This window comes from Neophocaena asiaeorientalis, unplaced genomic scaffold (genome assembly GCF_003031525.2).
Source record: "Neophocaena asiaeorientalis asiaeorientalis breed wild unplaced genomic scaffold, Neophocaena_asiaeorientalis_V1.1 scaffold67, whole genome shotgun sequence".
NCBI lineage: Eukaryota > Metazoa > Chordata > Mammalia > Artiodactyla > Phocoenidae > Neophocaena > Neophocaena asiaeorientalis.
Window position 1 is genome coordinate 6,358,695 of NW_020173731.1, and position 15,896 is coordinate 6,374,590.

The 15,896-nt window shown below is 45.0% G+C and overlaps 1 protein-coding gene across 2 annotated transcripts in view; it reads left to right on the forward strand.

Annotated features, from left to right (window-relative positions):
* Positions 1-15,896, forward strand: part of KCNH1 (potassium voltage-gated channel subfamily H member 1) — a 409,116-nt gene that overhangs the window by 314,653 nt on the left and 78,567 nt on the right. For both annotated transcript variants that reach the window (XM_024751064.1, XM_024751065.1), the window contains exon 10: positions 5,610-5,806. In XM_024751064.1, coding sequence (XP_024606832.1) covers positions 5,610-5,806 — 197 coding nt within the window. The remainder of the gene's footprint in view (positions 1-5,609; positions 5,807-15,896) is intronic.

Consider the following 15,896-nt stretch of genomic DNA (forward strand, 5'->3'; position numbering starts at 1 on the left):
ATGGAATGTCCTATAAATATCAATTAAATCTATCTGGTCTATTGTGTCATTTAAAGCTTGTGTTTCCTTATTAATTTTCATTTTGGATGAAAATGAGTGAGGTGTTAAAGTCCCCCACTATTATTGTGTTACTGTCCATTTCCTCTTCTGTAGCTGTTAGCAGTTGCCTTCTGTATTGAGGTGGTCCTATGTTGGGTGCATATATATTTATGATTGTTATATCTTCTTCGTGGATTGATCCCTTATCATTGTGTAGTGTCCTTCCTTGTCTCTTGTAACATTCTTTATTTTGAAGTCTATTTTATCTGATATGGGTATTGCTACTCCAGGTTTCTTTTGATTTCCATGTGCATGGAATATCTTTTTCCATCCCCTCACTTTCAGTCTGTATGTGTCCCTAGGTCTGAAGTGGGTCTTTTGTAGACAGCATATATATGAATCTTGTTTTTGTATCCATTCAGCGAGCTTGTGTCTTTTGATTGGAGCATTTAATCCATTCACGTTTAAGGTAATTATCGATATGTATGTTCCTATGACCATTTTCTTAATTGTTCTGGGTTTGTTTTTGTAGGTCCTTTTCTTCTCTTGTGTTTCCCACTTAGAGAAGTTCCTTTAGCATTTGTTGTAGAGCTGGTTTGGTGGTGCTGAATTCTCTTAGCTTTTGCTTGTCTGTAAAGCTTTTGATTTCTCCATCAAATCTGAATGAGATCCTTGCCGGGTAGAGTAATCTTGGTTGTAGATTCTTCCCTTTCATCACTTTAAATATGTCATGCCACTCCCTTCTGGCTTGTAGAGTTTCTGCTGAGAAATCAGCTGTTAACCTTATGGGAGTTCCCTTGTATGTTATTTGTCATTTTCCCTTGCTGCTTTCCATAATTTTTCTTTAAGTTTTGCCAGCTTGATTACTATGTGTCCCAGCATGTTTCTGCTTGGGTTTATCCTGTGTGGGACTCTCTGCGATTCCTGGACTTGGGTGGCTATTTCCTTTCCCATGTTAGGGAAGTTTTCAACTCTAATCTCTTCAAATAGTTTCTTGGGTCCTTTCTTTCTTCTCCTTCTGGGACCCGTATAAGCGAATGTTGTTGTGTTTAATGTTGTCCCGGAGTTCTCTTAGGCTGTCTTCATTTCTTTTCATTCTTTCTTCTTTATTCTGTTCTGCAGCAGTGAATTCCACCATGCTGTCTTCCAGGTCACTTACCCATTCTTCTGCCTCAGTTATTCTGGTATTGATTCCTTCTAGTGTAGTTTTCATTTCAGTTATGTTATTGTTCATCTCTGTTTGTTTGTTCTTTAATTTTTCTAGGTATTTGTTTTTTAATTCCTCTAGGTCTTTGTTAAACATTTCTTGCATCTTCTCGCTCTTTGCCTCCATTCTTTTTCCGAGGTCCTGGATCATCTTCACTATCATTATTCAGAATTCTTTTTCTGGAAGATTTTCTGTCTCCACTTCATTTAGTTGTTTTTCTGGGGTTTTATCTTGTTCCTTCATCTGGTACATAGCCCTCTGCCTTATCATTTTGTCTGTCTTTCTGTGAATGTGGTTTTTGTTCCACTAGCTGCAGGATTGTAGTTCTTCTTGCTTCTGCTGTCTGCCCTCTGTTGGATGAGGCTATCTAAGAGGCTTGTGCAAGTTTCCCGATGGAAGGGACTGGTGGTGAGTAGAGCTGGCTGTTGCTCTGGTGGGCAGAGCTCAGTAAAACTTTAATCTGCTTCTCTGCTGTTGGGTTGGGCTGGGTTCCCTTCTTGTTGGTTGTTTGGCCTGAGGTGACCCAACACTGGAGCCTTCCCAGGCTCTTTGGTGGGGCTAATGGCAGACCCTGGGAGGGCTGATGCCAAGGAGTACTTCCCAGAACTTCTGCTGCCAGTGTCCTTGTCCTCACGGTGAGACAGAGCCAACCCCCGCCTCTGCAGGAGACCAACACTAGCAGGTAGGTCTGGTTCAGTCTCCTATAGGGTCACAGCTCCTTCCCCTTGGTCCTGGTGCACACACTACTTTTTATGTGCCGTCAAAGAGTGGAGTCTCTGTTTCCCCCAGTCCTGTCGAAGTCTTTCAACCAAATCCTGCTAGCCTTCAAAGTCTGATTCTGTAGGAATTCCTCCTCCCGTTGCCAGACCCCCAGGTTGGGAAGCCTGACGTGGGCACAGAAACTTCACTCCAGTGGGTGAACTTCTGTGGTGTAAGTGTTCTCCAGTTTGTGAGTCACCCACCCAGCGGTCACGGGGTTTGATTTTATTGTGATTGCGCCCCTCCTACTGTCTCATTGTGGCTTCTTCTTTGTCTTTGGATGTGGGGGATCTTTTTTGTTGAGTTCCAGTGTCTTCCTGTCAATGATTGTTCAGCAGTTAGTTGTGATTCCAGTGCTCTCACATGAGGGAGTGAGAGCACATCCTTCTACTCTGCCACCTTGAACCAATCCTCTATAGCTTTTTAAATTGAAGTATAGTTGACATACAATATTATATGTTATGGGTATACAGAGTAGTGATTGACAATTTTTAAAGGTTATATTCCATTTATAGTTATTAGAAAATGTTAGCTATATTCCCCATGTTGTACAGTATGTCCTTTTAGCTTAGCTTGTACCTAATAGTTTGTACCTCTTATTCCCTTACCCCAAAATTCCCCCTCTGCCTTCCCTCTCCCCACACTAGTAACCACTAGTTTGTTCTCTGTATCTGTGAGTCTGCTTCTTTTTTGTTTTATTCACTAATTTGTTGTATTGTTTTTAGATTCCACATGTAAGTAATATCATACAGTATTCGTTTTTCTTTGACTTATTTCACTTAACATAATACCCTCCAAGTCCATCCCTGTTGCTTCAAATGGCAACATTTCATTCTTTTTTATGGCTGAGTAGTATTCCATTGTGTGTTTGTGACATGTATACACACATACACCAGATCTTCTTTATTCAGTCATCTATTGATGGAAGCTTAGGTTGCTTAAAGGAAGTAATCTTAATAAGAATTAGGCAAGATTACCAATGGTCTACTCTCAATAGTTCTGGCTTAGTTATACCACATTTGATCACAGTAGGAGACTGCAGAACTTGTAAATTCCGCATTTTCTCACTGATGGGCAAAACACTCACTTAAGAGAACCTGCCCATTAGAGCCACCTCTAGCTCTTTCTCATCTCGTTATTTCAGGGAAGGAAGTGGGGTGCCGGTTCAGAGCTGGGATGATTTTCAGTGTTCTGCTGGAATATTAGGTAAACCATTAAGTAATTTCTCATGGGCCTCTCATCCTAGAATTCCATGATTCTGTTTGTTCTGGTTATCTATTTCTGCTTAACAAACAGCTCCTAAATTTAGTGGCTTAAGAAAGTAATTGTTTCTCATGATTCTGTGGGTTGTTTGGCTCAGATGGCTCATTCTCCCTTGAACTTCCCACACGTGGTTTCTGTCCAGCATTGGCTGGGGCTACAGTCATCTGAAGACTCGACTGGGCTGGATGACCAAGATGGCTTGCTTACATGACTGACAGAGCCTGGCTGTCCCCAGATCACTTCTATGTGACCTCTTGTGTGGTTTGTTCTTCTCAAAACATGGTGGTTGGGTCCAAGAGGGAGCATCCTGAGAGTAAGTGTTCCAAGAGACACAGGCAGAAGTTACAAGGCTTCTTATGACCCTGCCTGAAAATCCTGCAACATCATTTCTGCCACATTCTATTGATGAAGGCAAGAGACTAAAGTGAGTTCAGATTCAAGGAAAGGGAATTAGGCTTTGCCTCTTGAAGTAAGTTGCAGTATATGTGTAGGGTCCATTTTTTTTTTTTTTTTTTACTGTTTACCATACTGCATGTCAGATAAAGAGCATTCTCTAGGAGAAAAGGATTACATAATTATGAAAGGTGTGAGAGGCACTGCAGAGCAGTAAAGAGGGGTTATAGAATGCTCCATATGTATGAATGAATTGGCCAGCCTTTTTGGTGAGAACTCCATGCTAGGGAGCACACACTGAATGAACCTCTCTCCATGGAAGCCAGGTGGTGTCACACTGAGAGAAACATTACCATCCACTGGCCCCTGCCCTACATTAGCCCACTCATAACAGATGGCTGAAAAACACCTGGTAAGGGAATTTAAATAGCACAGTTTTAAAGGCATATTTACCTAAATGCTACCCCAAGCATGTATCCTACTCATATTGAGTTGGTGAAACCGTCTTCATAAATTAGAACTACACATTATTTCACAAACACATAGAGTAATGTGTCCAGTATACTTGCTTTTCAGCTCACGTCGTGGAGGTGCTTAGAGAGGGCTGTACCCGTGGAGTACCTTATGTACTTAGAGCGGACACTTTTTGGTGTTTGAGAAAAAGTCAAGTTCTGTCCAGATGCTTAAAACTCTAATTGCCTCCTTAGCCTGAATTAGGAAAACAGTTGCCCTGTAGATCACACTGAGTCGCGGGTACCTGGGTTCTCACTGCAGAGTGTGGCTTATCTGGATGCATGGGCTGACAACTCCCTTGAGAGTTGTTAGATTGGTTTTCACCCTTGTTGCATTGTTTCCTTCCCCCCCCCCCCCCCCCCCCCCCAAATACTCCTCTCTGGCTCCCTGGGGATTCAAATTTGTGTTTATCTGTGCTGAAAATTTAAAAGCAAGAGAAACAACATTTCAAGCTATTTATAACCAGAGGCTGTGCCAGGAATGAATTAAGCTTTGCATTAGACATATGTTAAAACATGGGATTCTGGGAAAGGTAGGAAGAATACCCCTAGGTGTGAAAAACAGATATTTAGAGGAGATTGATAGGAGTTTGACCCAGAATATGGCTATGTGGAATTGACTTACTATTAAATATATTGTTAAATATAGTCTTGTGGAATACTAGGTATAGAGGATCCTGGAGATGCCACTTATATAGGGCCCATCTTTTTATACCGCCATTAGGGCATTTGGCAAGGGGAGGAACATGGAAGGAGGTATGGGAGAGAGGGTGAGGAATGAGGCGCCACACAAACATAAACCTCAGGGCAGTGGACAGAGTGTGGGAGAAGAGGAACTCCACTCTTGCCTGACTCCTTCCATGTAGGTCATCCTAAACGGGGGAGACACCACCTGTTCTTCAGCTTCCAATGAAGAGTCCACACCCTCCCCATCACAGCCTAGTGTGTGCCTCTAAGTCCCTCTAATGTAGACCCCCCGTTCACCTTCCTTCCTCACTTCTCTTTTGCCAGCAGATATTGTGAGAACTCCTACTGTGTGCCAGACACTCGGTGTTAGTGGAGAGATGAGACACAGGAATGCTCATGTTGGGAGACAGACAAAAAACAAGTAAATAATATAATTGCAGACTATGATCGATGCTTCGGAAAACCGTGGGTGATAAAGAATAACACGGGGCTCCCATTTTGGTTAGGGTGTTCAGGACGTCACAAATGAACCCACAGTTATTGGTTGAACTTTGACATATATCCTATGGTATTTTAAAGTTTCTTAAATTGCATGTTGCTAAGGTCCAAATTAAAACCATTTTTGCCTTTTCTGAGCCCAAGCCATGGGATGCCAAATGGACAGCAACTCTGGGAGACAGTGGGAAGCCAACCCCGATAGCCAGACACCTCCTACTGATACTTTCCTCATCACCATTTTCTCTCCTCAGGGAAGGGAGACGTGTTTGGAGACGTGTTCTGGAAGGAAGCCACCCTTGCCCAGTCCTGTGCCAACGTCAGGGCCTTGACCTACTGTGACCTGCATGTGATCAAGCGGGACGCCCTGCAGAAAGTGCTGGAATTCTACACAGCCTTCTCCCACTCCTTCTCCCGGAACCTCATTCTCACCTACAACTTGAGGAAGAGGGTAAGCTGGCAATCTCAGTCTCTTTTCTACCAAGAGAGAGTCTCTGTACACTTAGGATAACCACATGAGCCAGGAAAGTCCTCTTGCTGTTTACTTCAGTGGAGCAGTTGATTCTGTAGAGGTTCCGTTTGTTGCTTGCTCTTTGGAGCTTTTGCTATGAAATGAGAGAGAAAAGGATATTGCTAGATTAAAAGATGGATTGATTTTGGTGCAGAAGGGATTTGCTCATGAGTGTGTCTGTGGGCTTTTCCTCAGTAAAATCCTGACCTTCTAGCATTTTGAAAAGATGAGTAAAAAATGAGGTTGTTAGTCAATAAAATGGCTGAGCGGGACCACTTAATTAATATAAAGTGAATTCTCCCTGGCGACTAGGACCCACTAAATGGTGTGAGGCTATTAGCCAGCTGGTAATAAGAATTTTTTTTAAAGATGTGAAAATGATTCAGTTGAGTCCAGAAAATAAGAGATGGAATCTGATTGTCTAGAGAATATTTTGTATACAACTGTCAATTTAACGGACTGAGAAATGATTTGTAGTTTTAAAACCAGAAGATTTCTCATCTGAACTTGTTTCTTTCACCCTCAAATCATCAGAATTGCTCTGTCTCTGCGAGGATTAAAATATGTCTTGTACTCTTGAGGTTTTCATGACTGATTTTCTTGCATTTCATTTATGTCCTTTAGTTAAGAAGTAGCTTTCAACCTATAGACATCGTCTGGGAGGATTGTCATAGGAATCTTTCCAGAAATGACCTCACGATCTGCCCCCCGCCAAAACTGTTCCTCTTCTCATGGCCCGTCTCTATTAACATTGTCTGTCTCACCCCGGGGTTCCAGGTTAGAAACACTGCCGTCAACACTGATGCTTCTTCCCTGTCTCCCACGCCTCAGTTTACTTATCAGATCCTGTTGGTTCCACCGATGCTCTCAAACCTGGGTCCACACTTTGCATCACCCCTCAGGGCTCTTCCTGAGCTCCTGCACCATGGTGCCCCTGATACAGAGTCTCCCCCTGTTCTGAAGCAAGCATAGGCTCCAAACATACCCTCCTTCCCTGTGTCTCTCCTCAATACGGTGCTTCCTCCTTGGCCACTTATGTGACCTTAAAGACTAATGGGATGACGTCACTCCCCTCCATAAAGACTTTTTGCACCCACCCTAACTACAGGATAATGTCTGCAAACTTCAGCACGGCTTATGTGGTTTTTCACATCTGGCCCAAACTTAACCCCCGAGCTCCAACCCCAGCACTCCAACGCCCACCAGGAGAATGGCCCACACAGCTCTGCAGACATGCCACACCCTTTCAGAGCACTGTCTCTCTGCATGGGCTTCCTGACCTGGAATTCTCTTCTCTTCTTCTGTGTGTGACACATTCCTGTTAACCCTTAAGAGTCTGCTGAAATGTTTATTTGTTCATCAAATCCAGTACATGCCAACTGAACCAGACTAGATGTATAAAACTGAGTAAAACTCAGTTCCCTAGCTTCAGGAAGCTCAAGTCTAATGGAGACAATCCACACGGGAAGGCTAAGTGTGGTACATGATGCTACGTACAATGAGCGTGATTCGTACAAGGTGTTAACGGGATCATAAGGGAGAAGGGCAGATAAAGGGGGAGTCAGGGAGAAAGTATTGGTGGGGGGGGTGATACCTAAGCTGAGTCTTAAAGGATCAGTTTGCCAAACAAAGAGGAGGGTTACACTTGGAGGAGCAGCTTGAGTAAAGGCGCAGAGAAAGGAAACAGCCTTTTGCCAAGTTTTTTGTACAAGGTTCCAAACGCCTGTCATTGGGTTACCCCACCAATGTGCTTCTACCTATTTTACATTCCTTGAATTACACTGCCTTGTGAGTCCCTGCTCAGAGACCTGGGAGGGCAAGGGCTTGGTATCCCCAGTGCCTAACCCAGCACGGGGTATTATAAAAACATCCGGGGATGGCATGGAGAAAGAGATGGGATCGCTGGGCCTCAGTATCCACATCATAAGATGTGAGGTTGTGGCCGATGATTGATGATTTTTATGGTTCTGTGATTGGAAAGCTGGTCGTTTAAATTCCAGTGGGGAATGGGTAGTGGGGGAGAAATGTGCATTCATAGTTCTTCCCTGTTTATCTGTGAACATGGAACGCTTGCTGGTGATAGTTTTAGCCAAGTGGATTCTCTTAAAGTCTATTTTTTGATGGATTCCTTCTTTTTATGAAAGCAAGTTGATTATGATTGGCCTTCAGTGTTGCTGATAATATAGGTTGGAAAAAATGCACAGTTTGGGTTACTTGGAGGACTAATCATCTTGGAAAAATTGTGGATCAAGTAAATCTGTCTTAGAAAAACAAGGACGACAACAAAAACAACAGTGTGTCAGCGGTCAGATTGTTTTTGTAAGTGCAGAATGATTGACAGCTCTGCAGAAGAGAAGACTCGGGGACCACGTTTCTGAAGGACTGTGTGGAGGAGCATTTGGCGTAGTCTGTGTGGCCACAAGGTGCAGAGGTGGAACCAAAGCTGTAGACAGTATAAGAAGGACCTCGGAAAAGATCGGAGCTGCCCATTGAATTCAATAGGTATCTGGTTTCTTGTCCTGGAGGTGTTTAGGCATCCCTGGAGACCCCTCAGAGACACTGTGGAGGGGACTTAGCCATCCAGTGGAGAGTCATATCAGTTGATCTTCAAATGTCCTTCCAATCTCAAGTGCCTATGAGTCTGATATGGATCTGAGAGAATTTTAGTGAGATCTTTTATATAAAGAGGAAAAAAAGAGAGGCATTTTGGTATATTCATTGTAGTCTCTCATTTTGTCCTTTTGCGAATTAATGCCTAGTTACATAGGGCATAGAAGATGAGAACATTACATGCATGAATCATTCTTGTAGCTATTTTTTTCTGGCCAAATGAAGTGTATTCTTGCGGCTGTTTCTATCTTGGCAAAATCAAGTGTGTTATTTGCAAAGATTCCTGAGAACACAGTGCCTTTGACATCTGTTTGGGGAGTTGTTCGGTCCTGTAGATGTCCTCCAGCGCACAGCAAGAACTCTGTGCTGGAAGGAGCCTCAATGAACATCCAGTCTCTCCTCCATTTCACCACCACCCTCATTTCACAAATATGACATTTTATAGAAAGGTCATAGTAAAGAAAGAACCGGAGCCAGAAATGACTCATTTGACCAGGTCTCTTCCTGCTTCTCACAGCTTCATAGCTGACCCTAGCCTCTGTATTCCAAGTCTCACCCCCTTATCCCTGAACCCATGTGTATGAGCACCACCCAGCCCTTGGCACTGCTCTTGGGACCCAACTCATGGAGGACCTGTTACCTTCCTCCAAAGACACCTGAGGTCACAGGCAAGGATGAAGGAGGCAGAACCTGAAGGCCGATGCAGCATTTTGACCTTTGGTTTTCCTTGTCTGTGGGCTCTGAGCCAGATGAGACTTTAGTCTGCATCCTGCTCTACCACTTAGTGCTTCTGCAAGCTCTAAATGCTTCCCCATCTGTAAAATGGGGCTGATGGAAAGGTCTACTTGTAAGATAATTATGAGGATTAAATAAGATAATATTTGCAAAGCTCCTACATACAGGTTCTAGAACATAGTATGTGCTCAATTAAACTGTGAGTTATTATTTTGTTTCATCCACTTGACACTCCCTTCTTTCTTATCTTACGCTTCTGCCTTTGTGTATACAGGGTACTCGCTCTGCAGAATGTTCCGTGGGGTGGATGTTATCCCAGGGTTCTCTGCACCTCTTGCAGGAAAGGAGGGGCCAGCTGCTCTGGCCTCACTGTCCCTTTAGCTCCTGTCAGTGGTGAGGTCGGCGCACACCCACTCTTGGCTAGTTCCATTCAAGGAGGAAAAATGAGGTTGTTCTGACCTGTTAGGTCAGTCACCAGGGCATCAGTATTTTGCCAAAAGGAAAGCACGGCATCCTCCTCTCTTCTGAGGATGTGGCGTGTACTTGTTCATGAAAAAAGGGGAAGTGGGACCTTCCTCATCTCAGACCCTCGGCTTCCTAGGATGTCAGGCTCTCCGGGCATTTTCCTACAGGCAATCGGGGCTTTGTGCACTATTAATAGTAACATTATTACCAACTCCAGATATGTCACAATGTCAGTGTATGTTTTATGTCAGCTTATTAAATCCTCAGAACAACCTCATGACATTACAGTACCAACCCCGCTTCTCAAAGGAAGCAGCTAGGACCCCATGGAGAAGAGAATCACTTTTCCAAGGCCACCCAGCTCATAAGGGGTAGATTCCAAACCGGCACCTGCCCCCATCTTCCTGATAAGCAGCATTGCATCCTGTGGTGGGCCTCGGTTAAGTGTGGCTCTCAGCTTTTCCCATGCTGACATTCTTCAGCTTCTGCTTTCTCCCCATCTGTTGACTTTTCAGGGGTGGCACAGATTGTCTCCAAAATATCTCCAGTGGCCTTTGCTATCCTTCAGAGGATACTTGGAGGATACTTTATTGTACAGTAAATCCCAGTCATATCCCAGGTTGCGAGACATAAGAGGTTTTCCCGTCAGAGTGACAGCTACACCATTGGTGGGTGTGCTGGGGAGGCATGGCCCAGCAGGTCAGCTTGGCCGTGATGTTAGTGACTTACTAAAAAGAGTACCCGCTTTGGAGTTAAGGACCTGGTTTTGAACCCTGGTGTGACTCCTGATTAGCTGTGTGCCCTTGTGCAAGTTACTGAACTATTCTAAGCCTCAGTTTCCTCATCTGTGAAAAGGGTCTAATAAAAATCCCTCCTAATTAGGTTTATTGAGAAGATCATATGCATTAAAACAAAAAAAGTTGACATAGTGCCTATAGGAACCACTCGCTACATATTTATTCCCTCTCTTCCCCGCCACCCATCCTCACCTTCCACCTTCAGTCCAGGAGGTTCTGAGTTCATGCTTTGCCCCTCTTTGTTTATAACCGGACGCTTTCTTGAATCATGTTTCACCTGGGCTCTACTCTCCTTACGACTGGGGAAGAGGTCTCACTTCCCAGGTCCTGGCTAGGAGATTGGTCCTCCTGCTCATTGTCAGGACAGTAGAGGAAGTGTACCTCAATTAAATGACGTATTGCAGACAAGCCGTTAGGTAATTAGCAGCAGTCAGTGCATGGGATAATTGGCATGTAGGTAGTTAGTTGGGTGGAGCTCATTCTCTGTGTAGGGCGCTTTATTTTTAAAGCCAGTATTTTTATGTTTGTAAGTATGTTTTGCATCGTGTTTGCATATAGTAATTTGTTCCAGGATGGATTTTTCTTAGCTTGATAAGGCCCCAACATAGTGAGTTTGGGAGGGAGTTGGGACTGTAGTTACTGGTGGTTTCAAAGCACCAGTTTTCTAAAACTGAGGTTGCCATAGTGAATTGTCTTGAATACTATATGTACATTTCTAGCCCACTTTAACAAAAGGGCATTTTATTCTGGCGAAGAGGAGGTCAAAGCATTGGAGGTTTGGAGAGAGCTCTGTGTATAAGTGGCATTGGAAAGGCTTTCAGTTTTCTCCCTGAACGAATTCTTCTGGAAGGCTGATAAGATGGAAAGAAAGCACCACAGAGCCAGGTGCTTAGAAATACATCCCCTTCCTCACTGAAGAACTAAGTTTTCAAAACGATCTCTACACAGCCCATATTTTCCTTGCCATTCTTCCACAGGGAGGGCTTCTGTAGAATTAAAATCATCTATTAAACTGTCAAGCTGTGAAGGTTATTTTAAAATCAGGGTGTTGGAATTAAGGGTGGGAAGGGGACAGATGATGTGAGTGATAAGACCATAATTCTTTCTGGACAACAAAATATAAACCAAAGCCAAGTCCTTTTTCATCAAGAGGATCAGAAGTGATGTTAGGGACCTGGGAGGCCCTCTGTGGATTTTGGGGGACACTCCTTAGTACCCCCAAAAGCATATGGCAGAAACCCATCATGATCCTGGGGGTGGGAGGTAATGAAAGGGCTCCATGCTTCACTATGTATAACTCTGCTTAAACTGCAGGTGGTCAGGCTATATCCAGCCATTTCCAAGGTAGTAATAAAGTTCTACAATAAGTATAGGCTTTAAAGGAAGATATTCACATCTGGGCTCAGCCACTTGTGAGCTGGGGAGGTGTGGGCAGCAGGGGGGGTGGGAATTTGAACAAGTACAACTATTTCTCTTCTGTGGATTCATCCTGTCTACCCCACTGGGTAGCTGTGGAAGGGTGATTACGTTGCCAGGCACAGTGCCTTGCAGGTAGTAGGTACACAGCTGGGTTAGTTCTCTTCCATTATAGGTAGGAGTGGAGGCAGCAGAGCAAAGAAGGAGAGCAGGGACTGTAATAGTTTGGCTCATAGAATAATCGTATGGAGGCAAGTCAAGAATACTTGAAATACTTCAAATCCTGGCTGTCCTTTTAGTGACCTTGGGCCAGTTACCTAACCCCTCTGGGCCCCAATTCATTCATTGATAATATAGGAGTGGTAATAGTACCTTAGAAAGGTGCTTTGACGAAGCAAGTTCTCAATGTACGTGTTGCTATCATTATTGTTATGGACGAGCTTAGTTTTTCTGGGAATTCAGAGACCCTGTCAGGTGCTAAATGTTTTAAAAGGGGAGTAGGGGCTAAACTGTAACGCCTGGAAATCTCCCAGACAGATGATTCCAAGATCTGTGCCTGGGCCCCCCAGGTAACACCAGAGGACCAGGTGGTTCATCAGGGGGGTTTGGTAAAGAATGGTGCTGTTGGACTCATCATCACAGATCCGATTTCCTCCTAGGACAGAATAGATGGAGGGACTGGAAGAGCCCGACGTGGAGGCAGTGGTGGGGGAGGGAAGCCATAATTTCTCTTAACTCTTATCATCCTTGATGTCCTGTGACACAGTGTGTTTACCACAAGTTAGAAAGGATCCAGCCTACCTTAGAGGACTGCCATGCCAATGCAGTCCTTTGGAGAGTGACGTACCTTCCTAATATTTTCTTAGAAGTGTGTGGTTGACTCATAATAAATAGGGTGGTGCTAATGAGTCTCAGACCATGGACTCAGTCCCCAGGTGAGCAAGTTGGCGTCCCAAAGTCTCAGATGTTTAGCCCAACATTTCTCACATTTATTTGGCCCCTGAACACTTTTTTGAATTATACCAATAAGTATTTATTATCTTTCTTTTTATTATCTATTTTAATATACTTAATAGCATCCATCAGAGCTAGTGTTTTGCAGAACATCTTTGGGAAACAGGAACTAGATGATCTTTCATCTCTCTTCTGGCTCAGACGGTCAGTGACCTGTAGAATGGACAGGTCTTGTCGGTGAAACATCAAGAAGCCAAAGAGACTCAGCAGTGGGAGTGTCCCTCACTGGGTCCTCGGTAAAGCCCCAGCAGAGGTTGCTGGCGGAGGCTCCCTGCTTTCTGAACATCCTCCTGAACTCAGCCTTCCCTCACCTCCCCACAAGCGCTCAGGAGCCATTGCTTTCTAGAGGGCAGCCAGCCTTACGTCATCAAAGAGAATTTAGCTGCACATGCGCTAATAGAAGGCTGCTGAGACATGTTTTCGCCCTGGCCTCAAAGGCCCTCCTTGCAGGTTACTTTCTGGTTATTTTATTGGCTCAGTCAGATTTCACGTTCCTACCTCATCTGCCATGTGTCTGAGCTTCCTTGTTCCCATTTAAATGCTCTTCCTACTCCGAAAAGTTTTCTCTTTGGCTATGAGCTCGTTCTTATAAATTTTGCCAGTGAGTCGTGGAGGTTTTTATTCCAGCCCCTGCTCTTAGTCAGTGGAAAGTCAGGATTTGAACCTAGGCTGCCTGTCGTAATGATAACTACCTTCTAAGAGATGTTAGAATAAAGGAATCAAATGTGAGTTCAACCCCTCCAAGGGAGCTTGGGATGCTGGCATCGGGAGCTCACACGCAAATCTATCCCAGCCCAGATGCCTATGTAGATGGTTTCTAGTAGAATGTGTGTCACGGAGCTACCCAATTTTGGTGCCTCTCACTGCAAACTTTGTTGGGTGTAATTTACTTGTTACCAGTGTCGCTTAATGGTCTTGTCCTGCCCTTCCTTAACTTAAACTTCTAGAGTAAATCCACAGTCAGGCCAGGACTCCATATAGCTTCTCTTCAGTCTCTCTGGTATAGGTGAGGCCCTGTGTCCTTTTGATCCAGTAAGCACTGGTCATCTCCCTGGTAGCTCTCGCTATACTTCCAATTAACTCTGTGTGTCTCTCTTGCTATATAGAAGCTCCTTGAGGGCTGAGCCTTTGTCTGCCCGACTCGCCTCTGTCCTGATCAATTCTCTTAGAGCTTAGTACAAAGTAAGCATTCAATAGTTGAATGAATGAATGAGTGAATGAATGAATGAACGGACTCGCCGACCAACCAGCCAACCAACAAATGAACATACAAGTCCATCAACTTATTGGCCATGTGCCTTTCTCTTGTTATTGCTATAGATTTTTGAAGCCTTGACTGTAAGATGGTATCTGTAGAGACACCTCTCCTTTCTCCCTCCTAATCTTTGCCCATATATCCCACACCATCCCTTTCCCATTCTTTCTTCCCCAGGCCCTGGGTATAGAGATCTCTCAGCCTCTGTAGGTACCACTGATGCCAGCATAAAATAATAACAATCACCCTCATATATTGAGTGTTTCCCAGCCAAGTACACGCTAAAACTTTTCTATGCGTTATTATCTCATTTCCGTGCAGAGCAACCTGAGGTCCAATTAGGTTAAATAATTTGCCCCAGATCCAGTAAGCTAATTGGGGCTAGAATTTGAGCCCAGGTCTGGCAATCACCAAGACTGTACTCTTGCTTCTGTGCCCCTCCTCTAAATGTGAACCCCACGTCCCAGATCCAGGGATAGCAGCACTGGTCCCTGTGCCCTCAGTTCCCCTGAGGAGCCTGTCAGCCACACAGGGCTTTGGAGGCTGCAGCACGCCCTGCCTGTCTCCTGTGTAATTCCATTAGAGAGCTGTGGCCTAAGGGCATCTCGGCCTCCTGGAAGGCACCGCAGGGCTAGATGGTTTGCTGTTTGTTCAGAGAAGGGGGAGGGGGATCCAGGTGAGTCACATAATCTAACGATGGAGTAGAGAAACCAGAAAATCGGAGGCAGAGTGGTCCTCCTGACAAGTTCTCTTTGGCACGTGGGTCAGCTCTGGCACCACGGAGGTGGCATAAAATCCTTGTGATGGTCTGTGGCTGGAACATCCAGAGCTGCGGCGTGTCCCAGACCATCATGAAAGGCCAGAGGAATGACCTTCAGCTCTCAAGTGGGTGGCCAGCTGGGCTGGAGATTCGCAGCTGGGCAGGCTGGAGGGTCACGCTGGGGCCCAGAACACAGCCAGGGCTGGGGAAAGGCCTTAACGTCAGAGTGGGCATATGAGGACCATGAGTCTAAGCCCTCTCTAGCCCAGGAGGTATTAGCAAAGGCTTTGAGGGGGTAACTTTTAGCTGGATCTTGATGGAGAGGAGGTGGGAATTTACCTGACTGGGAGAGAAATCCAGTCCTATGGGGGTACACTTGTGTCTTATGGAAGGCAACTCTATGCCCCATGGAGGGTACCCCCCATGCCTGATGCCAAAAACTCAGCCTCTGGGCACTGCTGCTGAATCGAATCTCAGAGACAGAGTTTTGGGTGAAGTAGAAAAGAAGAGCTTTATAGCTTTGCCAGGCAAAGGGGGCACAGTGGGCTTGTGCCCCGAAAAATTGTTTGTCCCAACCTGGGAGGATCTGGTGAGGAGTTTTACAGCGATGGTTCAAGGGTGGGGTTGCGGATAAGATCAGAGTATGTGTAGGGCCTGCACTCCTTTAATCTGGCCTCAGGTGGTCTTCTCTGGAATGAAGAATGCTGACATCTTCCATTTGTTGGGGGTTTTAGTTCTGTAGAAGAGCTCGAAGCTATTGTTATGTGTATCCCTTGAGGTGGAACCAGGACCTGCCCCAAGGCTGCACTAGTGTTTCTTGGCTACTCCTCCCTTGTCTCTGCATCCCCTCCCTTCCCTGATTAGCAACTGTTCGAATCTGCTCTTTGGGACTCAGGGAAGGTCATGGAGGCTGGAGTCTATTCCCTACAAACAAGAAACGGGGGACACAGAAGGGCTTCCTTGCCCGGGAGCCCCCAC